The sequence below is a fragment of the Leucopleurus acutus genome (assembly GCF_964270905.1).
Source record: "Leucopleurus acutus genome assembly, chromosome: 13".
Classification (NCBI taxonomy): Eukaryota; Metazoa; Chordata; class Mammalia; order Artiodactyla; family Delphinidae; genus Leucopleurus; species Leucopleurus acutus.
Genome location: NC_139155.1, coordinates 65,235,053 through 65,261,302, shown reverse-complemented (window position 1 = coordinate 65,261,302; position 26,250 = coordinate 65,235,053). Strand labels below are relative to the sequence as shown.

The 26,250-nt window shown below is 54.8% G+C and overlaps 2 protein-coding genes across 4 annotated transcripts in view; one reads left to right on the top strand and one right to left on the bottom strand.

Moving 5' to 3' along the window:
- Positions 1-5,367, top strand: part of UPB1 (beta-ureidopropionase 1) — a 29,265-nt gene extending 23,898 nt beyond the window's left edge. The window contains exons 8-10 of one of the 2 annotated variants that reach the window (XM_082852945.1): positions 235-277; positions 1,430-1,584; positions 3,550-5,367. In XM_082852945.1, coding sequence (XP_082709071.1) covers positions 235-277; positions 1,430-1,584; positions 3,550-3,633 — 282 coding nt within the window. In that variant the 3' untranslated portion in view covers positions 3,634-5,367. Of the gene's footprint in view, positions 1-234; positions 278-1,429; positions 1,585-2,500; positions 2,859-3,549 lie in introns of those variants that run through there. The other variant, XM_082852944.1, reaches the window with a different exon arrangement.
- A 9,016-nt stretch (positions 5,368-14,383) lies between these two features.
- On the bottom strand, positions 14,384-25,885 carry GUCD1 (guanylyl cyclase domain containing 1). 2 transcript variants are annotated; one of them, XM_082852942.1, is made up of 6 exons: positions 25,726-25,885; positions 21,323-21,407; positions 20,307-20,472; positions 19,036-19,127; positions 16,916-17,157; positions 14,384-16,238 (listed from the first exon to the last, which is right to left on the bottom strand). In XM_082852942.1, exons 1-6 carry the CDS (start codon positions 25,766-25,768, stop codon positions 16,147-16,149), a joined length of 720 nt encoding a protein of 239 aa, XP_082709068.1. In that variant the 5' UTR covers positions 25,769-25,885; the 3' UTR covers positions 14,384-16,146. The 2 variants fall into 2 exon arrangements, with proteins under 2 accessions (XP_082709068.1, XP_082709067.1); XM_082852941.1 differs by having other exon boundaries at positions 16,916-17,028; positions 25,726-25,862.
- Between the last annotated feature and the right edge of the window lie 365 nt (positions 25,886-26,250).

Below are 26,250 nucleotides of genomic sequence, written 5' to 3'. Positions count from 1 at the left end.
TCTCTGCAATGACTTTCTCTTCTCCCAGCAGATGGCAAAATCTGGGTCTTCCCCTGGCTAGTCAGATGCCCCGCTGGCCGCCTGCTGGCCTGGGGCTGGGACTCAGCAGGGACCAGTTAAGTTCAGGCTGGTCCACATCACTTTAACTCCTAACTCCCTCACCCCAGCCTGACGTTGATGAACAACCCAGCAGCGCCCCCTATAGGTGTGTCTTACCTTGGTTTTATTTCCCAGGAGTTCTTTCCGAACGAGTTCACCTCTGGGGATGGCAAGAAAGGTATGTCCTGTAACTTTCCGTGGGACTGCATATGAGGGGTGGGCCTCACTGTTCCTTCCCCATCTGCCGCTTCCGGGCAGGGTCTACCCCACAGACTGTGTCAGCACAGCTGTGTTCCCATGTGGATCGGCATTCCTGGGCCTGTGACCACCTCATTCCCCGGATGAGGATGGAGTAGAGATTGGATCAGACTCCATCCCTCCCCCGGGACTAGGGTGAAGATGGACTGAGGTGTGGGGGAGCCCTTTGTGAGCGCCCTGAAATAGGGGTGCATCATCCACCCCACAGACCTCACTCTCCCCTCCCTTTGTCCTCGTCCACACCCCTCACTCCCCAGCTGTACAAATGCCCCAGAGCCCAGCATGGCTGCCTTGGGTTCCTAGAATCCACAGCTTGTTTTGATCTGAGGGCAGGTCTCACCTCACCTCTGCTAGGAATCTGCCACCACCCCCCCGCCTCACCTCTCTAGCCTGGAATGTGGGAGGGGGGCTGCCCCCTCACCAAGGAGGTGTCTGAACTCGCTCATGGTTCCCGCCCTGGGAAGCAGGGGGTGCTGAGGGGGTCTGTCTCCCAGAAAAGCATTTCCTGAAAGGGCTCCACATCCCCCCCAACGTGAGGCCTTGGAGACCTCATGAGTCTCTAGTCTCACTTAGCTCCCTGCAGGAAAGTGAGGCCAGCTGGGCCCTGCACTGCGCCCACGTGCTACCTACACACCTTCAGGGTGGCTGTTACCCTGCTTTACTGGTGAGGGGACCGAGGTGTGGAGGGAGGGTGGGGGTGACAGCTGGCACGGCTGGCGGCTGGCGAGGGCAGAGCTGCCAGCTCACCGTGCGGGGCCACGACGGGAGGCCCTGCAGAGCCATGCAACTCCCTTGGGCTATGGTGGCTGATGCTGGAGCCGGAAGCCAATACCTCTACTAGGGTGACCTGTAAAAGGTTCCTGGGGCAGAGGTGAGGGCTCTGAGGGTGACATGCAGCCACTTGCTGGGCCTCCAGGCACAAGGAGGGAGGCAGGTCCTTGGGACCTTGGCCACCACTGGGAAGGGAGGTGGGGACCCTTTGTCCTGGGAGTCTCTTGGTGCACCCGTCCCCCTGCCGAGTCCACCCATGTCTGCCTGAGCTCACCGGGGCCTTGCCTTTGCTCCTTCACAGCTCACCGGGACTTCGGCTACTTTTATGGCTCAAGCTACGTGGCGGCCCCTGATGGCAGCCGGACCCCCGGGCTCTCCCGCAACCGGGATGGGCTGCTGGTCACCGAGCTCGACCTCAACCTCTGCCGGCAGGTGAATGACATCTGGGGCTTCAAGGTGGGTTCTGAGTCCCCTGCTCCTCCACGTGGGCCTGTCCTGCCCCCAGCCCTGGGAACCGCGGCTGCTGTGGGCCTCAGGGACAGCCGCTTGAGGCTATGAGTTGAGCAGAAGGCCTGGTGTCTGACTCCTTGAAGGCCAGGGCCAGTGCTCAGGGGAGGAACCACTGGGTCATACGATGCCCAGGCAGCCGGCCTCAATAAATTCTCTGCTCATCTGATTTAGATTCTGGGCACCTTCAAGCAAATTAATCTCAATTTCATTTGTCCAGAGAATAGAGTGGATTGGCCTCGCTAATCCTGTTTTCCTTTCCAGGCATTTGCACTTATCACAAGGTAAATGTGGATGTCTGGCTCTGCCTGTGGCCATGCCCCGAGTCTAGGCCTTGACAATGGAGGGAAGTGGGTCAAGCAGAGAAATGGGATCCAGGCCTGGCTCTGCCATTGCCTCGCAAGCCCCTTCTGCTCCCAGCCTCAGTACTCCCATTTGTAAAACAAGAGGCTGAACTCGAAGGCCCCAGGTGGCCTTGGAGACCAATACCCTGTGACACCACAGGAGTATAAGTGCCCACCTCCTGGGGTAGGGTGCTTGCAGCCTGGGACCCCCCCAAAAATATGGCATCTCATCAAGGACACAGATGGAGTTTGCTGTGTTAGTGTCTAGCAGTATTTCCACCAACTCTGCACCCACTTATAAGAAAATCATCAGATGTAGAGAACAAACATATGCACACCAAGGTGGGAAAGAGGCGGGGGGGGGATGGGCGGGGGCGGGGGGGGGATGAATTGGGAGATTGGGATTGACATATATACACTAATATGTATAAAATAGATAACTAATAAGAACATACTGTATTAAAAAATTAAATTAAAAAAAGAAAGAAAATCATACACACAAATGAACATTGCATTGTCAGGACGGAATGACTTTGCCCAGCATGTCTGGAAGGGACCAGGACTTCGGATCCAGCCAGATGTGGGCTTTAGGCCTGACTCCCCTGTTTATGTGAGGGTGGGTCCTTGGGCATGTTTCCTGAGTCCCAAGTTCTCATTGGACAGAGAAGGCACTGCCCACATGAAAGTCTCCTGGCCTATCTCTCCTCCTCTGGAAGCTTAGATTAATGCAGGATTCCACACAAATTAGAAGTCGGAACCAATAAACAGAATGGTTTCTCATTAGTAACTTTTTTTTTTTTTTTATTTTTTTATTTTTGCGGTATGCAGGCCTCTCACTGTTGTGGCCTCTCCCGTTGCGGAGCACAGGCTCTGGACACGCAGGTTCAGCGGCCATGGCTCACGGGCCCAGCCGCTCCGCGGCATGTGGGATCTTCCCGGACCGGGGCACGAACCCGTGTCCCCTGCATCGGCAGGTGGACTCTCAACCACTGCGCCACCAGGGAAGCCCTCATTAGTAACTTTTTGAAAGCGGAAGCCTTCCCAAGCTGTGGTGATGGGCATGAGTTCCCGTCAAGGCTTTGGAAAGGAGGGAGGGAGGGAATGCTGGGGTGTGAGCACCCTGGGTGGGCTTTCCGGCCCCACCCCCAGCCTCTGTCTGTGTCCACGATGAGATGCCATGTGGAATGGATGGGCCTCCAGAGCCAGGGGACCAGGGTGCGAATCCCAGCAACTCCACTCCTGGCTCGTGACCGGGAGCAGGTCAAACCCTCCTCCCTCCTGACTTGGAGCCACCACACCTTCTGGCCAAAGATCACAGAGGTCTTTCAGCAGGAGGGGCTAGGGGGTGTGAGTCATCACCGGCATCCGTGATCTTCGCCACAGCCCCGGAATCGTTGCCAAAAGGTTACACGGGGGTTGTGCCTCTATATTATACTCTGAGACTGTCCTGTCAACCAGCCTTCCTAACGCATTTCTGTCCCATGGCTGCCCTCCAGTGGCAGCAGGTGGTGGCGAGCAAATGAGGGCGGTTATGAAACGGGAACCTCTAAAGTCTGTGTTTCGCTTTCAGATGACAGGCAGGTACGAGATGTACGCACGGGAGCTTGCCGAAGCTGTCCAACCCAACTACAGCCCCAAGATTGTGAAAGAGTAACAGGCTTCAGCCGCTGCCCGCCAAGGAGGGCACCTCTGCCCACAGCAGATCAGCCAGGGCTCTGGGCTCTAGTGTCCAAATTCTCCCTGCTTGATGCCCTGACAGCACTGCTGCCCAGATTGGTTTTAAAGTGCCTGGGTGGGGAGGGTCGAATGAGTACCAGGTTTCCTTCTGTGGTGATGGAAATGTTTGGGGACTGGATAGAGGTGATGGCTATACAACATTGTGAATGTACCAAATCCACGGAATTGTTCACTTTGAAATGATTAAACTTTGTTAAGTGAATTTTAGAAATTCAATGAAAGACAATCCCAGGGACTTCCCTGGTTGTCCTGTGGCTAAGACTCCCAATGCAGGGGGCCCGGGTTCAATCCCTGGTCAGGGAACTAGATCCCACATGCATGCTGCAACTAAGAGGCCCGCACGCTGCAACTAAAAAAATCTCGTGTGCCACAACGAAGACCCGGCACAGCCTAAATAAATAAATATTTAAAAAATAAATAAAGACATTCCCAGGCACCCATTGTGCAGGTTGGTTTGAAGTTACACAGGTGGGAGGCCCCAGTCCTGAGTTTCTCTGCTTCTCCGTTTAGACTGGCAGCAATTCGAGGGTCAGCGTGGGAGTGTATGCACTAGAGGGAGGTGAGGCTGACCAGAGTCACTGAGGCGCCTGGTGGCTGCGGGCAGGGGGAAAGTCATTGGAAGAGTCATCTTGGCTATAGTCTCCATTTATTCAATCAGACGCTAATCTGGGTGTTGCTGTGAAGGTATTTAGTCAATGTGATTAAAGCCCATAGCCAGTTAACCAAGCAAGTGAGATTATCCTAGATAATCTGGGTAGGCCTGATTTAATCCGTCAAAAGGCCCTGAGAGCAGGGCTGAGGTTCCCGGATGAGGAAGGGATTCAGGGATTCGCGTGTGTACAGCAGCCTCAGCCCAGGCCCAAGCATTCCAGTCTGCCCTTCCTGACAGCCTGCTCTCCACATTTCAGGCTTGTCCATCCAGACCCCACAGTCACTGAAATCAATTCCTTGCAATGAATTCCTTAATATGTGTCGTACCGTTTCTGCTTCTTTTTTTTCTTTTTTTTTTTTTGGCCATGCCTCACAGCTTGCGGGATCTTAGTTCCCTGACCAGGGACTGAACCCGCGCCCTCGGCAGTGAGAGCTCAGAGTCCTAACCACTGGACCACCAGGGAATTCCCCTGTTTCTCTTTCCTTGGTGGACCCCGACTGATATAGGTTCTGGTATTGGAACTGTTTCTAGAGGAACAGAATCTCAAGGATGAGTCTTCTGTGTTGGTTCTAGGATTCCTGGAATTCTTCTCTAATTCGATTGGATTTAAAGGCACTGATGAGCTGTGAGCTGGACCTGGGCAATTGGAGGCTCTTACCCTCTTCCGTGTCCTTGGAATGTCCATTCTGCCCACAGTTCCTACATTAGGAGCGACATCGGTGATGCAGCCTTGAGAGAGTGGTGTGTTATTGAGCCCATCTGGACTGTATTTAGTGACTGAACCCCATTAAGGCATCTGTGTAAACTCTTAAGATTCTGACAGGCAGGTGGCAGAGATCTACTCATCTTGCAGCCGCCCAAGACAAGCTTCCTATGTAAATCCTTTTATTAAAACTGCCACCTGCCAATCTGGAGTGGCTGCTTCTTTCTTTGGTCTCTTGCCCTCGAGAGCAGGGGCCAGTTTTAAATTTCACCCGGGGAACTCCTGAGGTTGTGAACCAACATAATTGTACGCCAACAAATTGGATATCCTAGATGAAATGGACAAATACCTAGAAATACAAAACCTATCAAGTCTGAGTCACAGGAGCTTCCCTGGTGGCACAGTTGTTAAGAATCCGCCTGCCAATGCAGGGGAAATGGGTTCAAGCCCTGATTAGGGAAGATCCCACATGCCACGGAGCAACTAAGCTCGTGTGCCACAACTACTGAGACTGCGTGCCACAACTACTGAAGCCCACACGACTAGAGCCCGTGCTCCGCAACAAGAGAATCCGCTGCAATGAGAAGCCCGCGCACCCCCACTCACCGCAACTAGAGAAAGCCCACGCACAGCAACGAAGACCCAATGCAGCCAAAAATAAATAAATAAAATAAATCAATTTATTAAAAAAAGACTGATGGGCCTCCCTGGTGGCGCAGTGGTTGAGAGTCCGCCTGCCGATGCAAGGGACACGGGTTCGTGCCCCGGTCCGGGAAGATCCCACATGCCGCGGAGCGGCTGGGCCCGTGAGCCATGGCCGCTGAGCCTGCGCGTCCGGAGCCTGTGCTCCGTGACGGGAGAGGCCACGACAGTGAGAGGCCCGCATACCGCAAAAAAAAAAAAAAAAAAAAAAAGAATGAGTTACAAAGAAATAGAAAATCTGAATAGACCTATAACTATTAAGGAGACTGAAGGAGTAATCAAAACCCTCCCAACAAAAAGAAAAGCCTGGGACCTGAAGGCTTCAGTGATGAGTTCTACCAAACATTCAAAGAAGAACACCAATTCTTCTCACATTTTTCCAAAAAACTGAAGAGGAGGGAGCACTTCTTAACTCATTCTGTAAGGCCAACATTACCCTGACACCCAAGCCAGACAAAGATGCTACAAGAAAACAAAACTACAAGCCAATATCCCTTTGAATATTGATGCAAATACCCTCAACAAAATACTAGCAAACTGAAATCAGCAGCATGTTAAAAGGATTATACACCTTGACCAAGTGGGATTCATTCCCAGAATGCGAGGATGGTCCAAAATACAAAAATCAATGTAGCATGCCACATTAAAATCTCAGATGATCAACTTAATTGATGTAGGAAAAGCATTTCACAAAATTGAAAACCCTTTCATGGTTAAAAAAAACACTCAACGTAACTCGGAATAAAACACTCAACACGGAATAGAAGTAAACTATGTAACAGAGACCACATATGAAAAACCCACAGTTAACATCATGCATAGTTAATGGTGAAAGACTCAATGCCCACTTTTTGCACTTCTATTCAACATAGTGTTGGAAGTTATAGCCAGAGCAATTAAATAAATAAGCATATCCCAGTTTGAAAGAAGTAAAATCATGTTTGTAGATGACATCCTGTATGTAGAAAACCCTAAAGATTTCATACCAAAAGAGTATTAGAAAAAAACTGTATTAGAACTAATAAATGAATTTAGCAGAGCAACAAGACACAAAAGCAACACACAAAAATCCATTGTATTTCTATACACTAAACAATTTGAAAAGGAAATTAAGAAAACAGTTCCACTTAGAATAGCATCAAAAAGAAATACTTAGGAATTAACCAAGGAGGTGAAAGACTTCTACAATGAAAACTACAGGGAATTCCCTGGTGGTCCAGTGGTTAGGACTCGGCGCTTTCACTGCCGAAGGCGCAGGTTCAATCCCTGGTTGGGTAACTGAGATCCCACAAGCCATGCAACGCGGCCAAAAAAAAGAATTAGTAGTATTTACCTAATAGATTTGTTATGAGGATGTAAAGCATTCAGAATAGTCTGGCACTTTGTAAGAGCTCAATAAATGCTAGTTATTATTTAAAAAAAAAAAAAAAAAAAAACCAACAACACCCATTAAATGATTGTGTTGGGAAGTCCTTCCTGGTCACACGCCTCAGTCCACGACGAGTCATGGGCCCTGGAATGCAGATGTCTGCAGGGTGCAGGCTGAGGGCTCCGCTTCTGCTCTTGTTTCTCCTGTCCCCAGCTCCAGGTGCACAGCAGGCCCCTGGGGAAATTCTGTAGAGCAAAGGAAGGCACGCTGGTTCAGCTGGGACCCTGGGCAGAGGATCTCATGGCTGGGGACTGTGGTATTCAAAAGAGAAATCGGCTTTTTTCTTCGGATTGTAGTGAGCAAATATTTTATAGAAAATTTAGAAGATAAGGAAAAATACAGAGAAAGGAGAAAAAACTCATCTCTAGTCCTCCAACCCAGAGATAGATCATAGCTAACATCTTGGCATATTTCTTTCCAGTCCTATTTTATGGACTATGCCTATTTTAACATAATTGGGATCATAATGTCCATATAATTTTGTGGTGTTCCCTTCTGTTTCTCAATGTAATGTGAACATTTTCCTTCACCATAAAAAAAAATTGTTTTTAAACACTTTACCAGCTGCATAGTGTTCGACATGTAGATGGCCCCCTATTTAATTATTCCCCTACATTAGACATTAAGGTATGTATGTATGTATTTATTCATTGCTGTTACAAATGATGCTGGTATGAATACTTTCATGGCTAAATTAGTCTTATTTCTATTGTTTTCTTTAGGATAGGTCCCAAGAAATGGAATTCACTGTGTTGAAAAGCATGAACGTCTTGTCGAGAGCTGGGAAGAATCTGACATCTTACCCTACATGCAAGCTGATGAGTTAGCTGACCTCAGTTTCATGGATGCTCCGCAAAGATACAACACTCCTGGATCAGAGACAAAGGACTTCGTTACAACAATAGCAGCAGCCAGAGGACCAGCATTTTCTTGCAGGAGTTCCCTGAGCCCCAATTCCCACAAGACAACACAAAGAGGGCCAAGTGGCTCCTACACACACAGTGAGTTGCATGAAGGAGAGAAAGGGAAAAAGAGAGATGAGAGCTGAGAGAATTTGACTCTTTTATACTGGACGGTAAAGCATGTCTGCTCCTTGTTCTAAAGACAGACGCTGCCCCTCTCTACCAAGGTCGCAAGAACACCTGTGCTTTGCTCTGGAGGGAGAACTATATCTTACAAGGCTGTTGGCTCGGCAGACATCCTTGAAAAATAGTCTGGGACAAAGGCATTCATGGCTTTAGCTCGCAAGTCATGCAAAAATTCGAGAAATGTGAGAGACCCACAACGATAACTTCCAAAAATGTCCACCCCTCATTTTTACACCATCTTGACTTCTGGCAACATCCCCATGAGTGTACCACGCCAACAGTTGCTCTCATTAATCTGATCAACAGAAACTGGACTAAATCAATTCAGTTTGTCTCTCGGCATTTAATTAATTTCACCCACAGCACTTCAAGGAGCAGAATGAGTCCCACCTGCAGTATTAACCTCAATCCCACCTCCCCCACCCGCCCCCCACCCCTGGGTCCTCGACCCAACAGGCTGGACAAATCCCATAAACCATCAAGGTCTATCTTAGAAAAAGTCAAATGGCTTTCTCAAATACTGACCTCTCCACTTAACCTAGGTCATTAATCCAAGAATGGCAGGATGTATTAGGTATTGCCCAGTCGTCGCTCTGGCCCACAAGGAAGAAGCCTAGGCAAGTTTATCATTCGTACCCACTCTGGCCAGTAAGTTGACACTGACCTGAATGACTTCCAGGGCCAAGGTGGTATCACTGGTCACTTTAGCTACAGTCAGGGACAAATTGTGCATCACTGTTTGTTTCTAATCAATGACTACCATCATAGGGATAACTACCCACAGAGTCCACCTAAATAATGGGTCAGTTATTGGTCCAGCAAGCTCCCCAGGGTAACTCAGGATAGCCTCATTTCAGTGAGGTCTCCACAGTTGTCTGTGGGCTACCAAACCCACTGGTGGTATTTGTTTAAACACTTGAAGGGGGAATTCCCTGGCGGTCCAGTGGTTAGGACTCTGCACACTCAATGCCTAGGGCCCAGGTTCGATCCCTGGTCAGGGAACTAAGATCCTGCAAGCCACGGTGCAGTCAAAAAAAAAAAAACCAAAACAAAACAAAACAAATAAACACTTGAAGGTCTGTTATAACCACCATAAAGATGCAAGACACTGTTCAGGGAGGTTGGTGAGTTCATGCATGGCGTCCACACAAGTACAGTCATCAGGGCACACATGGCGCCCCTAGAAAGAAAGTGTTATTTACAAGTGTTGGGGTCCCCCAAGAGGGACCTCCATCCGTCAAGACAGAGGTTGATAATGCCTCTAGTGTGGCCTCCTGGCCAGCTGGTAGGCCTTTGGGTTCCCAGTTGAGTTTGAATAATTGAGTCTGATCCTCGTGTTTGGAAGGACTGCCTGAGGGCAGTCATCCAATCTATTCTGTTTGCCCATGCCGCCAGCTGGGTGGCATTCTTCTTCCCCACAGGGTGACTGAGTGAGTTCTATGGGAATGGGGGTTGGGAAGGCATCTGGTGGTACTGCAGGAGTTTTTCCTGGAAGATACAGGAGCCAACCACATCCCCTGCATTTCCAATGGACTTCTGGTGAGGTTAACAGGAATCACACTGTAGTCAAAACCATCTGGTCAGGAAGAGGGCAAACCCTGTTACATTTAAGGTGCTTGCAGAAGTTTGGGAGAACTGCACCAGGGCATTTTTTTGGAAGGCTCCAGAGGCAATTATGAAAGGCAAAGATCATTCGTGATTAATGCCTCTCTCTACCTATCTCCTGGGATCTAAGGTGTTTCCTACCTAGGGGCCAGAGTTGCTGCTCCCCCTCCAAAATCAGCATAGCTAAACTCCAGTAGCTAAAATGTCACCTGTTAAATTTTGTTCCCCAGTTTTCTCCTTCTCAGACCAAAACCTTTTGTTTGGAAGGGTCAGGTGCAAGAAGAAAAGGACATTTTTATAAAATGCAGAGAGACCCAATATATTCCCCACTTTGTCCCGCATGGGCCGCCGTAGGGGCTCTCCTCGAGCAATGTCCTCACCCAAGTGGTTGCGGTCCTTGTGATCTAAGACCATGCCAGTCCATCAAGAGAATCAAAGTGGCTGAACCAGAATCAAGTTTGAATCCCTAGGCCCCCTTTTGGCTTGGCTTTCACCTAGAAAATGTGCCAACCAGGCCAGCCCAGAGCTGCTCTCAGGGGAAAGAAAGAAGCAAGGTGTCCAGGAATAGTCAAGTCTGAATCCCCAAATTTCAAAATAGGTCCTTATGACCTTCTTATCACTTTCATCCCGATGTCCCCAGGAAGTGGTTTTTCTAGGGACAGGTGCGTTCAATGACCAAAATGCTTTACAAAAGTGTGTGGACCAGGAGGCAGTGAGGGAAGTAGAGCCAGAAACCTTTTTGTGTTGATTTTTGAGGAGGCATTCCAGTGTTGAATGCTTCCAGATGCCTGTGGTTGGATGGCAGGGAGTGTGGAGGGTCCACAGCATATCTTGACTTCTGCTCATTGGATTAGCTTTTGTGATGAAAGGTACACCTTGTCAGACTGCAAATGTCCCCAAAAGCCAAAAACACCACACAGATTAGTTTCAAGGGCCGCAACGGTGTGCCCAGAGTTGGCTGATTGGAACGGAACAGCAACTCCATAACCCTAAAAAGTGTCAACCATGATGAGTCACTATGAATAGCCCCGAGAGCAGGTGGGAGGTATGATGGAGTCGGAGGTGTGCCGCCCGGGCAAGGTGACCTCCTTCCCTGCAAGAGAAATGGGCCAGCCCTTGGCAGGAATCACAACTCCAGCATGCAGTGGTGGCCTCCACATCAGAAACCATTTTTCCTTTGCGCCAGGTCCAAGGTGGTGGGTGTGTTGTCATACCCAGCCCAGTGATGAATCCAGGTGGCAGTCAGGTGGCCCAGGGGTGCAATCACCAGCCTTATCCCAGTTGGTCGCATCAGAGAACAGGCTTGGGCATCCACATGAGTGATCTAGACAGTTTGAAGTTTGCGGGGTGGCAGACCCAACAACAGCCCAAGAGCCAGTAAAAACACATCAGGGTTTACCAAGTGGAGGATTGGCCTAGTGCATGAGGATGGCCTGGGATTCTCGCACTGAGCAGAGGACTCACATCCATTTCTGGTTCTGGGCCGTGCTGCTGAGGGTAAACAGCAGGGCAGCCAGTGGACACCACTGGATTTCAGCTTAGTCGACCCATTGGTGAATAAGACCCAGGCATTTGGGGGAACTTGAGGTCACCATAGAGCCAGTGGCTTTGCTTTGGTAGAAGGAGTTGGGGATGTAAGTTCCCCCTGGAGGATCAGCTGCCAGTTTTTTCAGGTAAAGCTGAGGTGTCCCTCGGGCCAGGGGAAATCCATGATGTGGGTCCCTGGATACTGCAGCTGGGGCAGGTTGGACGGAGGTGAGTCAGAGGAGAACAGGATCTGTGTTCCTCCAGAGCGCTGGGGCCACACGCCAGGCTCCCTACCTGGAGACAGGACCCCCGGGACAAGTGCAGCCCAGCTCTGGCTCCAGAACCCAGAGTTCACTTCCTGGCTCTTCTGGCACGGCTCACTCCTGCAGGGCCACTGGTCTGCTTCTGACCGTGACCTGGGCCAAGGGTTGGGGAAGCAGCAATGATGGGTTTGGGTCAAGCTCTGTCCATAACTCTTTGAACGATGACCTCGGGCCAGTCACTCCCCTCTCTGGGCTGCAGTCTCCCCACTGGACTAGACCAGTGGTTACCCAAGGATGGGCATGTTTCACAGAATACCAGTGTTCCACAGAAACAAACTCTGTGGCAAAGCAGTTTGGGGAAACCCTAAATGAATGGGGTCACCCTGCCGCAGGATTATAGAGTCTTTTCTGCACATCCTAAATCTCTGGGCAGGGGCTGCAGCATGCAGTATTTGCCAAGCTGATCTGACCAGGGCACCCCGTCATATAGAACTTCTCACCATTAGTATTCTGAAGGGCGTGGCTCAGGACACCTAGAGAGGATTGTCTCCGGAACGTTCCTAGCTCTGGTCTATGGGACCTCTAGTGATCCTTGCCTCCTGGTGTTCACGCTTGCTCTCATGCTCTTGTGCTCTTGTTCTCTCCCTCCCTCCTTCCCTCCCTCCCTCTTATTACCTCCTGTCATGTCATGAGGATGCCCAGGCAGCCTGTGACCAGCAGCCCTATGAGTGAGCTTGGAAGCAGATGCTTCAGCCCCAGTCCAGCCTTGAGGCAATTGCAGCCCTGCCCAACAGCTTGAGAGACCCTCATGTAACCCCATGAGCGACCCTGGGCAAAAGGCGCCAGCTTACCTGCACCCAAACCTCTGCTTTGGTCTGGCCCCTTGGCTCCCAGTGGGGCCCTTCCCAGGAGTCCTCAGCCTGTCCCCCCCCCATGCCCCCCGTCCACATGCTCTGGGCAACGTACTCCACCCAGGACTCACCATGCCCCGCCCCCCCTTTGGTCCCTCCTGCTTCAATGCCTCCCTCATTCTGTCATTTTCCTCCCATAATTGTATTCAGGGGCCACTCAGAGGCCCCAAACCAATCTCTCCCATGCCTGTCCCGACCCATGATATGTCCATTCAGGATGGGCTCCTTCTCCCCGAATGGTCAGGGCTCATGCTCAAGTGCAGAGGGGTGCGCTCCCTGCCAGGGCTCACATGCTATTGGCTACACTCATAGGAGACCTGCCCTGCTGCCTGGCACACTAGCTGGGCACACTGACCTCAGGTGGTCAGCTCCCTGACTGAAGCTGTGTCCAGAGGGCTGTTCTCCAGTTTACAGACCTCTGTCTCCACAATGTGGGGCTTGGGGAGGGGCTGAGCAGCAGTCAGCCAGCATGAGAGCACCGGCCGGAGACCAGGACCTACAGGCTCCGGCTCCATCAGCTCTCTGTAGGACCTGGGGCAGGTCTGAGGATGCCAGATAAGGCAGGATTTCCAAACACTTCCTTTTTCTATAGATTTTTTTTAACATATTTATTTATTTGTTTATTTATTTATGGCTGCGTTGGGTCTTGGTTGCTGCACGCGGGCTTTCTCAAGTTGCGGCGAGCGAGGGCTGCTCCTTGTTGCGGTGCACAGGCTTCTCATTGCGGTGGCTTCTCTTGTTGAGGAGCACGGGCTCTAGGCACGCGGGCTCAGTAGTTGTGGTGCACAGGCTTAGTTGCTCCGCAGTATGTGGGATCCTCCTGGACCAGGGATCGAACCCATCTCCCCTGCATTGGCAGGCGGATTCTTAACCACTGTGCCACCAGGGAAGTCCTTTTCTGTAGATTCTTATCAAGCAAAATGCCAGGAGTCCAGTAGCCAGCAGATAAGGCTTCAGGGTGCAGGGAAGGCTGTAGTCCTGCCCTCTGCACCCCCCATGCCCTCCTGTGGGCCCCACTGTCCCCCCACTCCTCCCCCGCCCTCCCAGGTCCTCCTCCTGCCCACAGCTATGCATCATCCAGGCCCTCTCCAAGACCCATAGTCAAAGTTGAGCTGAGCTCCAAGACTCTTCCACCTCCAGCTCCGCTTGTGTGTGCCTCCACAGGAACTGGAAGGGATGCAAGTCTGAGAAGCAGGAAGCTATTACAGTCCCAGCTAAACCCGCTGTGGCAGGTTGAAGGTTCAGGTTCCCATGCACTGGTGCTGAGAACCCGGGGAGAAGACAGGAATCACTCATTTCGCAGTGAGGATAATGTTTACTGAGAATGGCTCATTACAAACAAAATATATGTATAAAATCTCTGTAATGCAAAAGATCCCTTTTGTCCCCAGGTGGCTGGAGTGAACAGAGCCAACTGTCCAGCGTGGCCCCGTGTGTGGCCAGGGGGTTGTGGTGCCACGTGCTGTAGGCAGAGTTCCTGATGTCTGGGCTCTATCTCCAGCCCCATTTTCATGATTTGTGCGAGAACACGACACAATGAGGTTTGTGTCCTGCCTCCATGACCCTCCCCAGGCAGGTGGCACCACCCCAGGGGCAGGTGGCTCTTGTGAATCTTCCAGACAGGTGACCTCTAACCTGTGCTTGCCCTGAGAAACCCTCCTCCAAGCCCAGGGATTGAGTGTCTCTGATGGACAGAGGTGCCGTGACCGCTCTTTGTGGAGGCTGCTCTCTGTGCCAGCCTCACTCACAGGGAGCCATCCTGAAAGCTTCACTTCCTCTGTTTCCCTGGATGCCTCCTGAGCACACCCAAACCCAAAGCCACCTGGGCGTGGGACAGCACTCCCTGGGATCTTGGGCCACCCAGCATTAAGGCAACGGACACGAGGCCAATCTGCAGGCAGCACTAGTCTCTGAAACCCAGGGTGGCTGCCCAGCCAACAACGCCTCCCTCTTGGTCAAGGCCGTCTGGTGTTGAGAAACAATGTGGTTAGGTGCTCTAACAGCCCTTGTCAGCAGAGCCCACCCCTGCCCCTCAGAGTAGCCATGGCTCCATGGGGGCAGACGTGGAGCATGGCCATGGTCGGCAGTCTGAGGGAGGGGCAGCAGCTGCCCCACATCATGCCTCGGGCACCGGAAGACAGAGATGCAGGGTGCTGCAGCGGTGTGGCTGTTGGGGCATCCCTTCCCCCTAGCCAGAGGCAACCCGAGGCATGGGTGTCCCCAGCCCTTTTGGGAATGATCCATTGTCCTTATTTTTCAGGTGCAGACCCAGGTTCCAGACCCAGCTCCACCACTCTCCTGGGCCAGATTCTGTCCGTATGATGAGAGGCCCCTTTGAAAGAGAACTTGGGCTGGCTTACCTGTCCTGTGAAGAGAGGTGTCAGTGGTTCCAAAGTACCTACAATCTCACTATTATTGTCTTACTTGAGGTTGAGTCTCACCCCCATAAAGTGAAAACTTAAATCTCAAAAACACCACCCTCCCCCTCTCAAAAAAAAAAAAAAAGAAAAAGAAAACAGTTCTAGTCCATGCTATGGTGCCGTGCTGTGTGATCCTGGGTAGGTAACACCCCTCCCGTCAGACAGAAGAGACCCAAAGTTCTGTGCAAAAGGTCCTGATGTCAACACCAGGGCGGGTGGTGGAGGGTCACAGTACCCCCCACACACCCAGCCACTGATCAGCCACGCAGGCCCAGGGCCCCAGCAACCAACCCTGCGAAACTTGGGGTTCCCCACCCTCAGACACAAGCCCCGTTGCCTGCCTAGTCAGGAAGCCTCGTGGGTGTGAGCATCTTTGGGGACCAGGCAGCTATTCCTGGCCCTCGGGGTCAGGCATTGTGAGCACTGCTGGCCAGCAGGAGCCAGGGTCCCACCTGCAGCCCAGGTTTCCACCCCAAGGAGATGGAGTACCTGGAGGGCCGCAGGGGCCTCAGAGTCATTTCTGCCTGAGGTCCAGCCTTCCCCAGGGGCCAGAAGCCTTGCAATCAGCTGCAGGAACTGGTCCCACTGGGAGGTGGGAGGGGGCGGCAGCATCCACCAAAGGCCCAGGGGGGTCTGCAGTACTTCCAGGTCCCTGCAAGGCTGGAGCAGTCCCAGCCCCGGGGCCCAGGCCAGCTACACAGTCTCCAAACAGACAAGCAACATCTCTCTTCAGGGCTCATTCACCAGGTCTGTGCGGAGATGGGCTCAGGCTTCTCCCTCTGCCCTGGGTCTGGCTCACAGGCAACAAGGGCACCCGTAGGGGTGGATGTCCCCTGAGCACAGCTGGAGTCAGCTTCGGGGTCCTGGGGGAGGCTCCACTCAGATGCTCTGGGGACGACCCAGCAACCAGCAGGAGTGCAGGGTAAGTGGCATGACGGCTCAGCGCTGGTGGATTAAGCACGTGGGACTCAGCCTCCTAGAACTCCCTGGGGTTTGGTCACATGAGCCGGAGCCACAGTTCCACATCTGAGCCCTGGCAGCCCCAGACCTGGGCCAGGGCCTCCTGAGTGGGCCCAGCTGGGGCAGGGCAGGGTGGGGTCCAAGGGCCTGGGCACACCAGGCTCCTGCTGTCAGCTGTCCAAGTAGACAAAGAGGATGTCCTCATCCGTGCCGTAGCTGGTTCTGGCCTCCTCGAAGTTACTGATGCTGGTGCTGCACATTCCTGCTGGGGCACGAGGGGCAGAGCAGGGTCAGCGGGTGAGGCGAGCACCTGCCTGACTAGCGCCCAGGGAAGCCACATCCCACATGCCTGGCTGCCCCTCCCTGCTCAGGAAGCCCTCCTTGCCTATTGCAGCCTGTGTGAGCTTGTTCTCTGACCTTTCCCCAGTTCAGCAGATGGAGAAAGTGAGGCCCAGAGAGGGGAAGAAACACGCGCGAGGTCGCACGGGACAAGTCTGTGTGAGTCAGGATGGTCCTTCCCCATCCCCAGGGCCATGGGAGCCCTGGGGGGTTCTGGAGCCAGGGCTGGGGCCGGGGCTGGGCAGACTTTCCTTTCTGACAAGTGTGCTGGCTATCCTCGGAGGGCTGGCCTGGGGGAGATGGAAACTGCGGCCTGTGCAGCTGAGACAGCAGGGTGGGCCCCGGGAGGTGGCAGGGGGCTGGCGCAGTGGGAGGGAGAGAGGGCTGGCCTGTGATGACAGGGGTATGGAGTCTGGCACAGCCCCAAGTTGTGGCTGGTTTCCTGCATGGCCAGAGGGGTGGCAAGGATGAGGGAGTCCAGGGGGAGGAGGGGCTCTGGGGAGAAGGCACTGAGGTAGGTCTTGGCCACACCAGGTTGAATGGGAGGAGACGTGGGGGCCAGGGGCCGCCCTGCCCACTGTTGCCGCCTGCCACACTTACGGTCAGCATAGGCCGGGTTGTTGTAGAAGATGCAGCCAGTGGCCCGGTTGTAGCCGCGCAGCACGATGAAATGGCCCTGGTAGTCGGGGGTGCGGCAAAAGCAGCGATGGCCACTGGGGGCAAAGCAGCAGTACTTGACGGGGCTGGAGCAGAGGTCGCAGTGCAGCACCCCTGAGTTCACCAGCACGATGGCCACGTGGCCCTGTGCCAGGTGGGCCTGGATGTCCTGCACGCTCACTGTGCTGTGGGCAGGAGGAGGGTCAGCTGGCGCCGCTGGGGCCCATTCCCCATCTCTCAAGTGGACCCCCACTTGGACCCCTGTCCTGTCCTGTGTCACAAAGCTTGGGGACATGGCTCGTGTCTGCCCTGAGCTCCTTGCCGGTGGGAATGTCCTGCTTTGTTACGGTGGCCCAGGCTCAGATGGGGGCCAAGCATGGGACCAGGGTTGGAGGGCTCTGAGTGTGGCCAGGACAAGCTGGACCCATCAGGCCCTTCACAGGGTGACAGTTCAGCTCCAGACAGACCCCCATCAAGGGCCACTGGAGCAGCACCCCACGTCTTGACCTGGTTAGTGAATTCTTTTGTACAAGCACCCCCTGCCTTGGTCTTTTACCCTAAATGATGCGTGATTAATGTAAACTGTTGGTTTAATTTGCTTCCCAAAATCTGAGTCAAGCACGCCTTCACCAGTTTCAAAACCAAGTGTTTCTCTGAAAGGGTTATTTTTCTTTTTCTCTAAGGCTCCTCGTGGCAGAAGGGGCTGCCCAGGAAGGACTGGTCAGCAGCACGTTGAGGGGAACCCTCAGTTCAGCCAGCTGCTCCAGACTCTTAGGCACAGCCCCCCTCCAATGCCCCCAGAAGGAAGCAAGTCCAAGTAAGACCCAGAGGGGAGAAGGGCTGCAAGGGTCCTCTGTGCCTGGGGCCCCACCATCTTCACGGGGGGGACGCTCACCCACTCTGGGCCCTCCATCCTTACAAGCTCCTCAGGAGCACACATTAGCACCTCATGGCCTGGCCCAACTCCAGCCACGCTGAGTCACAGGACCGTCTGGTCTGTTGCCTTGGCCCAGGGAAACATGCCCTTTTTCCATTTGGTCTTTGAAATGAAACAGCTGGCTGAGTTGCCAACGGTATGTACCAGAGTGGGATTTCAGCTACCGGAAAAAGCAGGGGCTGGGCTGGAAGGAAAAGGGCAGACTCCATGGGACCCCGGGGGTGCAAGTCCCAGGTTCGAGTCACAGCACGGCTGAGTTGGGGTGGCCACGGTGGCTCACACTGTTTTTCCCATCAGTTTCCTCACCTGTGGGACGGGGACAGCCCCAGCTCTCCACTCAACAAGGAAGCACCTGTCAAGTGCCACTAAGCACACATCGGCTGCCTCTCCCTCCAACATGTGCTCACGGGGCCCGAGGATGTGTGGAGACATTTTCCCTGTTTCCCAGTGGGCTTTCGTGTGCCTAGGTTACGTTACAATGAAAACAGAAATCTGGGGGGAATGGGAGACCCAAGGGAGGTCTGGGGGACCCAGCCCAGGTCTGAGCCAGCAGGCCTGGGAGCATTACCTACAGGGAGCCCAGGGAAAGAAATGGTTCGCATCTGGCCAAGTCGCTCGTGGGGTCTCCTGAGTCCTGCCCCCACGTGTAGATTGAGAAGCGGGATCCACATAAGGTCGAGCAGCCCGTGGGGAGATCTGGCAGCCAGGCCTCCCTAGACAGTGACCCTGGGCTGTCCCTGTCACCCTCCGTCACCGTGCCAGCATGCTCCCCAGGCTGTCACCCCTTTATTAGGGTCCCGGTGTTCTGTCCCATGCCACCATTCTGTGAGCAGCCCGAGGGCTGGCTGGAGTCTGTCTTGCTCACCTGTCCCTTCATCCCCCACTCAGGATCTACCCCAGGCCAGAGTTTTGTGTATAGTAGGTCATGTAGCCCCACTTGTCCCTATTTTATGGATGGAAAAACTAAGGCCTGGGGAGGGGGGACAAGTCAGTCAGTGCCCAGGGCCAGCTGGGTAGGAAACCCCAGTTCTGCCTGACTCCCCAGCCTTTCCTGAGGCCTCCCCCCAACCTGCAAGTCTGTGGGTGAGCAGGTGCACAAGGAAGGGCAGGGGTGGGGTGGACTCACCACTTCTCCACCAGCACCTTGCAGGCCTTCGCTTGTGCGAACAGCTGGTTCACCCGGGTCTCCTCTGTGTCGAAGTGCTTCCTGTAGAAGGACTGAAGAGAGAAGGGCAGTTGGAGAGGCCACTGCCCTCACCCCACTTGGATGAAGTAAACAGCACCTTCTGGAGTTAGCAGAGGAGCCCAGCCTGCAGGGGGACAGCACAGGCAGCATGCCTGGGTGGAAGGCTGTGTCTGTCCCAAGCGGGCAGGGCGGCTGGCCAGGAGTGCAGGACCACACAGAGAATGAGGAGGATGCTCAGGAGATGGGTGGGCAGCAGGCTCAGGCTGGCACCCTGAGGAAGGTTAGCCGCCCCGGGCTTGTGTACCCTGATGGGCAGGAGTCTGGAGTAAATGAGCAAACGGGCCGGCTGAGGCCCCTGGATATCTAGCCACCACTCGGCTCAGCCAGTATATGTTAGCAAGGAACAATCTCTGTTTGGTGCAGGGGTCTTAAGGGGGCCAGAGCCCCTGTGGGGGAGGCAGAAAATACCCTGCTCTTAGGCCCTTTCCTCTGCCTCGCGGCCACGCTGACCAAGCCAGATCTGTCAGCCTTCCTCCCCTGGCCTAGAAGGTTCAAAGGAGAGTTAGGTTGACGAGCACTGGCCACCGTGCGACAACCCTCTTGCCAGCGAGGCCAGTAGCGACTCTGCTCTGCCAAAGTTTGGAGCATGGGCCGTGATCCACCCTGCGGGAGGCAGGTGAGACCAGCTCCAGCTGTGCAGGGTGGGAAAATGCACTGGGGTATGGGAAAGGCTATGCTGGCATTCTTTTTAAAAAGAAAAATAAAAGAAATGAAAGACAGTATATTGTTTTTTCTTCCAGAACACCAATGACCCAACTTGGAGCCAGCTGTCCCCATGAGAAGGAAGAAAATCGGTGAGTGATGGTAGAGGAGGACAGTGTGTGCTCTGAGGCCTGGCCCGGCTCATGCTGGGACACAGGGAAGGACACAGGAAGGTCACCCGGACGCTCCTCTGTGCATCGTCAGGTGCTGTCGAAGGCAGGCGGCGGGTGTCTGTGGTGGGGGTGTCAGGAGGGACCCGGCTCACCACTGGGGTCCTCTGAGCAGCTGGACCCAAGGTGATCTGGTCCGACAGCTCACAAGTTCTGCCCTTAGCGCATCTGCCTTGGTTCCCTGGTCTCTGCACACCGGGTGCTCACCTGGGTGTCCAGGTCTGGACCACACCCTCTTCTGATCACCACATCTGGTGAAGGCCAGTGGCCGGTGCTCACCTGGTTCTTGTAGCCCTTGTCCACGCCCAGGGTCTGGGTGCAGAAGCGATGCCTCACGCCAAAGTGGCGCATCAGGTAGGCCAGGTCGATGGTCCAGATGCTCCTGGTCAGTCGCAGCTCCTGCAGGGCACTTTCGAATTCACTGTCGTCCAGCTGGCCCAAGTAGCTGTGGGCAGATGGGCTGCTGAGGTCAGGGAAGCTGGCCCGGGTCACCCTCTACCCGAGGGCCTGCCAGCCACTGTCTGAGTTCCTGTGCCCCCATAAGGCTCTGTCCTTTGTCATGAACTCCTACGTCCTGCCCACACACTGCCAGGCACAACCCGAGGCTGCTGGGGGCACTGCACCGGCCACGGAGTCCAGGGCCTGGATTCTGCGTCTGACCTCTCTTGCTGGCTGTGACTTTGGTCAAGTCTTGCCATCCTCTCTGGCCTCGCCAGCTTCATCTCTAGGACCATCTAAGTGCTTGGACCACATCAGTGGTTTTCTAAGTTTTAGGCACAGAATCCTTTTCTTGAACCCTATCTTGCCTGGAATTCCAGGAGGTAAAATGGGTAAGGGAGAGGCTGCCCTGGCGTTCTAGGCTGCTGCCTGAAAACTCTGTGACAAGGAGATGGCTATGGTCCCTCCGTGCCCCAGTGGTCAAGGTTCTTGTGATATTCACGCAGCCTCAGCTCAGCGGTCAGCTCCCTAGTGACTCAGTCTCCCAAGAGTCCAAGGCCAGGAGTGGGGAGGACACCACATCTCAATCATGGGGTCACTCTGTGGGCCAGGCCCGGGCACCTGGGACTTCCTGGCCATTCCAGAGCCCTGGCATTCTCAGGACGCAGACCTGGAAGGCCTGGTCCACCACTGCTTGCTTTTGCAGGTGGGATGGAGCCTGGATGGAAGCTGGGCCTCCCACAAGCCCCAACAGAGGAGAGCCACATGGACGATGAATCCCACCCAGGTCTCTCCCTGTGTGCCCCCCCGCAAGAGCAGGTGCTGTGGACTGGGAGGGCTAAGGCCTGCCCACTCACCGCAGCACCATCCTGGAGCAGGCCAGGCCGCAGTCCCAGTGGTAGAGCTGCTGGATAATGGGCACGGGCAGCTGCACAAAGTCCCCTGCAGGGAAACACACGGAGGTCACAGACCCTGGTGTAGGGCCCACCACTGCCACTCCCACCATAATCAGCTGCTGCCCAGATCCTGCAGGAGCCATTCAGGGACCAGTGCACTGCCTTACAAAAGGCCCCCTGATCCATTCTCCTCACCACGGCAGTGATCTCCCCAAAATGCCGGTTAGAGCAGGCCAGCCCTACACAAAACCCTCCAGTGGGCTAGCTCCCATACCTCCCAGGACAAGGCCTTCATGGCTGCTGCTCCGGCACCCTCTGCTTCCTCGCCTCCCCGCATCCTCACCAGCTAACTCCTGTCCACGGACGTCACTTCTCCATGACGACCCCTGTTGTGCCTGGCCCCCCACTCCGTGCATTCCCAGCCCCACAGGGCCCTCTCCAGAGCCCTCTCTGTAGTGGGTGCTCCAAGGAGGCAGGGACAGGGCGGCAGCCGGGAGGCACTCAGCAGATATTCATGTCTGAATTCCTGAGGCCCCTGACTCCACAGCCCCCAGGGCTACAAGGAGGGGACGGTCACGTGTCTGCATGTGGAAAGCTACTCTGGGTGGAGCAGAAAGGGCCCGACCTAGGCATTCTGGCATTCCAGCCCTGGCTCTGCCACTGGCCGGCTGTGGGCTAGGCCACTGACTCCCTCATGCTGGACAGAGTCTGGCCATCTCTAAAGTAGGGACTTTGGTCTGATTCAGTTGTTCAATCAACAAATAATTCCCAAGAGCCTAGTAAGTGCCTGGCATGTGAACCAGAGATGGTCGTGAGTGACACAGACAGGTCCCTGCCCTGGTGGACAGCAAAAACAAGCAGCGTAGGAGAAAAACAAGGGGCCAGGATAGGGGAAGTGGGGGGGTGTGCCTTAGAGAGGAGAGCCAGGGAGCACCAGGCAGGGCTGGGGCAGGCAAGCTGGCACGCGGCCTGCAGGACCCTCCTGCCCTGGGATCCTGTGAATCTGGACAGAACTTAGAGTCTAAAGAACTGAAGGATTTCTCTCCGGCTGTGAGCACTCTGTTTATTTAGGACGGCCTTTCAGCCCATGTGGTTTCCCTGCCTCAGGGGTCTCCGGGGGACTCTCCTGAACCCACGACTGGTCTGTGCAGAGCTGCCCTGGCCTCCTCCGCGTGCACCAACCAGGAGGGCCACCCATGAATCCTGGAGTCTGTCCTGGCCTTTCACCTGCTGGTCTTGTCCAGGCAGCCTCTTGCCTGGAGTGGGTCCCAAGCTCCTACTCCCCATGTCTAAACACTCCCCGGTCTCAAGGCCTGGCTCAGATGCCAGCACTTTTGGGGCCTTCCCTGAGGCCAGGCTGGCCGTGCCCCTTCCCTAATCTGCACTCTGCCGGGCCAGAGTTCATGCTTTGGCTCACAGGAGGAGACGCTCGCATGGAGCTCATCTGTGCCCTGCTGGGCTGTCACGCATTCCCAGGAGGCAGGGACCCGTGACTGCTCCTTCGCTGCACTGTACTGTCCTCTCTCCTCCTATGCCTCACCTGCGGGGCCCTTGGAAGGCAGGATGGCACGGGTGAGTGCAGGCCACCAGCTGGGTGAGTCACATGGCCTCTCGGTGCCCGCTCCTTTCTCACAGACCCCAGCCCACAGGTGCTGTGGGCACTTGGGGCAAGAATGTGTGCGGAGCCCTTCACAGGCGCTGCTGTGAGTCCTGATCTCCATCCAGCTAGAGCGTGGCACACTGAGACCAGGCAGGCTCAGGCTTTGCTCCCTCCTTCCCCGACCCCAGGAGGCTCTAAAAGGAACCCAGGCCATGACTAGAGGCCTTCTAATATTCCCCTCCATCCACTGCCATGGATTCAACCCCCAGGGCTCCATCCTGCCTGACTTCTGCCTGTCCTCTGCCCCAATTTCTACCCCCAGCCCCTCTCCTGTTTCTGTACACAGCATCTGGAGGGATCCCTTCCAGTCTCCCATTGCTCTTAGAATAACGTTCTTATCTCTTACTAAGGCCTGTAGGGCCCACCTCACTCGCTTCACCTTGGCCCTCACCCCAAGATCTTTATATGTGCAGCTCTGGAACTCTCTTACCCTCAGTACTCAAGTCTTCCCCTTTTTGTCATTCAGGTCCCAGCTCAAAGTCTCCTCCCATGAGAGGCGTTTTCTGACTGTACCTTTGGGAGAAGGGGCTCTTCTTCACAGTATTTCCCTGTTTCCTTCACAGTACTTAGCAAAAGTAACAAAAACAAGAAAAATAAAATAAAGCTATCCTGTCTCCCCACTAGGCTGTAAGCTTCCTAAGGGCTGAGAATGTGCTAATCTTGTTCACTGTTATTCCCAGTGCCTAATGTCTGATGCTTAGTAGTAAATCAAACCTTTGCTGGAAAAAAAAACGAACTTATTAAGCACCACTGTGTGCCAGGCTCTGGGGACATTACAGGTAACTGAGACCAAGCCCTGCCCTCCAGGTGTTCACATCCTAAAGTAATCCCCCAACGGGCTAAGTGGAGGGAGAAGCCTATGCAGTGTGCTGTCCCCTTGTGGTGGGTGCCTCCCTCTTCAAGAACCCCTCACTGTGGCTTTAAACTGCCTTTTTGTTTTTCTCTACATGGGCTGTTTACTCCCCAGCCTTTGCTCTTGCATATCCCTTAGTCCGAAAGGTGGTCTCCCATCCAAATGCTCTGGTCTCTTTCCCTCCCTGAGGCCCTTTATATGGAGGATTGGAGGTGGTGTGTAACTTCCCCACTGGACAGACTGGGAATTCCTCAGTGGCAGGCAGACAACATTTGCCTCCTCCCAACCCTCAGACCACAGCAGGCACACAGACATGCTTGAATCACGAATGAAAGGAGTTTTTTTCAAAAAGACCTTATCCTTCGAGATACCCAGGCCCACGTGTCACAATACTCCCCTTTCCCCCAGGCTTCCAGACTGTGCCCCTCTGTTCACAGCTCCCTCTTTGCTCTGTGGCCTGGGCTCTGACACTGGCTAGCTGGGCCATCTTTGGCCAGGCTCTGACTCTTCCTGTGCCTCCCCTATGCCTAAGCTGTAAACGTCGCAGGGGTCGGCGGCTCTCTAGGGCCCTCGGGAACTCTGCTGCCCCTTCTCTTCTTGCCCTGATCTCTAACTCTTTTATCCTTACCCCACCCCCAATGTGGCTAAACGTCCCCCACATGGCCATCCCGAATCCTGGCACAAGCAGGTCAGCCAAGAGGGACCCAAAGATACTCCTGTGGGGGGTGATAAGAGTAGGCGAGGCCTTCCAAGCCCAAAGCTGCTGCCAGATGTTGATGCCTGGAGCCAAGGGACTGTCCCACCTGAGAGCTAGGGTCTGCCTGGAAGGTGCTGGCCTGGCTTCAGTTGGCAGCTGTTGCCAAGGAAGGAAGACAGTTCACTGGCCCTGAATACTTAACCCCTCTCAGCCTCAGTCTGCTCATCTGCAAAAGTGCAAATAACATTGGTAACCGACTTTGTCATTATGAGCATTAACGAGGCTCTGCATGTAAACAACTTAGCACAGTGCCTGCCCACAGAAAGCTCCCTGTAAACGTGAGTCACTACACCACAGAGGCTCAGGAAAGGCAAGTGTCTGATCCAAGATCACAGAGTTAGGTAATTGGAGGAGTAGGCAGGCAAATCCCAGGGTAGCCCCCGGCCCTACTCCTTGCTGCAATCACAGTGTCCCACTAATGCCTTAGGGTTGGGGTCTCCTGTGCTCCTGACCTCTCCAGTGTGTTGGCACTTCACGTTAGAGTTTACCAGCCCTTTCTCTTTCTCATCAACCCTGTGCCTTAAGCAGAGCAGGAATCACTGCTTTCCCCCTCCCCCACTTAGAAAAGCAAATTGAGGCCCGCTGCACTGAACGGGTCAGTCTGTGTTTCCGCCCCAAAGGAACTCAGGCCACCTGGGGCAGAGGAACTAGAGAGTGAAGAACTGTAGCAAGACAAAACGCTAAGTCTGGAAGGCCAGGGGAAAGCCCTCCCCCATTGCTCTGTACTCCCAGCCAGTTCCCAGCCCTTCTAGGCCTTAACTACCCGAGGGGACGGGATCTTCCAAGCCCAGGAGGACTTTTCGCTTCTGGGGAAGGTGCCGCTCCTGACTCTCAACGGGGACCCTCCCACCATGATCGCAATCAGAGCTGCCTGGGGTCCCAGCCCAAGAAGTATCAGGAAACCCAAACTAACCGGGGCTGGCGGTGGGGTGGCCAAGGCGGAGTGCACACCTGGCCAGGTTTCGCTCAAAGCTCTACAGCCCGGGCCGCGGCGGCCGTCGGCCCAAGGTCGCGCGGCCGGACCCTGCCCCGCGCTAGGGCGGGGTCCCCCCCTGTTCCCCGGAGTGAGAGCTGAGCCCTCGAGGAGCACTGACCGGGTTCGAGCGGCGGCCCCGCTGCCTCCGCCTCCGTCCTCATGACGCGGGCGGCGGGGGGCTCCCATGGCCCCGGCCCGGAGCCGGCTGCAGCTTCGGCTTTGACTGGGGCTGGAGCGGGACCCGTGCGCGCCGGGTTCCTGGGCAGCCACCGCCAGCACCAGCGCGCTGGGGTGAAGGGGAGGCAGCGGCTGGGCCGCCCCAAGCCCCGCCCTGGCCCTTCCAGGCCGCGGCCCGCCCCGCCCCGACTCCTACGCCTCCAGGCCCCAGGGCTCGGGATCTCAGCTCTTCGGGTCGCTAGCGGTCCCGGCTCCCGGGAGCCCCGCCCCTGGCCTCCCGGGCCTCGCACCCCTTCCCCGCCCGGCTCCCCGGAAGCTCCGCCCAGGCCCGGGCAAACGCGGGCTCCCCAGAGGCTCTTCCCCAAGCAAGCTCCGCCTCTGCCCGGCCAGCTCCTCCGCCAGCCTCGGGCCGAGGCAGAGCGCGGGGCTCCGGGAGACCAAGTCCCACTCCAACCCCCTGGAGGGA

Bases quoted from the DNA above. Each gene is read 5' to 3' on its own strand.
- GUCD1 (XM_082852942.1), bottom strand. From the start codon at position 25,768: ATGAGGACGGAGGCGGAGGCAGCGGGGCCGCCGCTCGAACCCG. The intron at 20,473-21,322 runs GTGAGTGGGCAG...ATCTGCCCACAG, and splicing joins TGCTCCAGGATGGTGCTGCG to CTACTTGGGCCAGCTGGACG. The intron at 19,128-20,306 runs GTGAGCACCGGC...TTCTCTCTTCAG, and splicing joins ACAAGGGCTACAAGAACCAG to TCCTTCTACAGGAAGCACTT.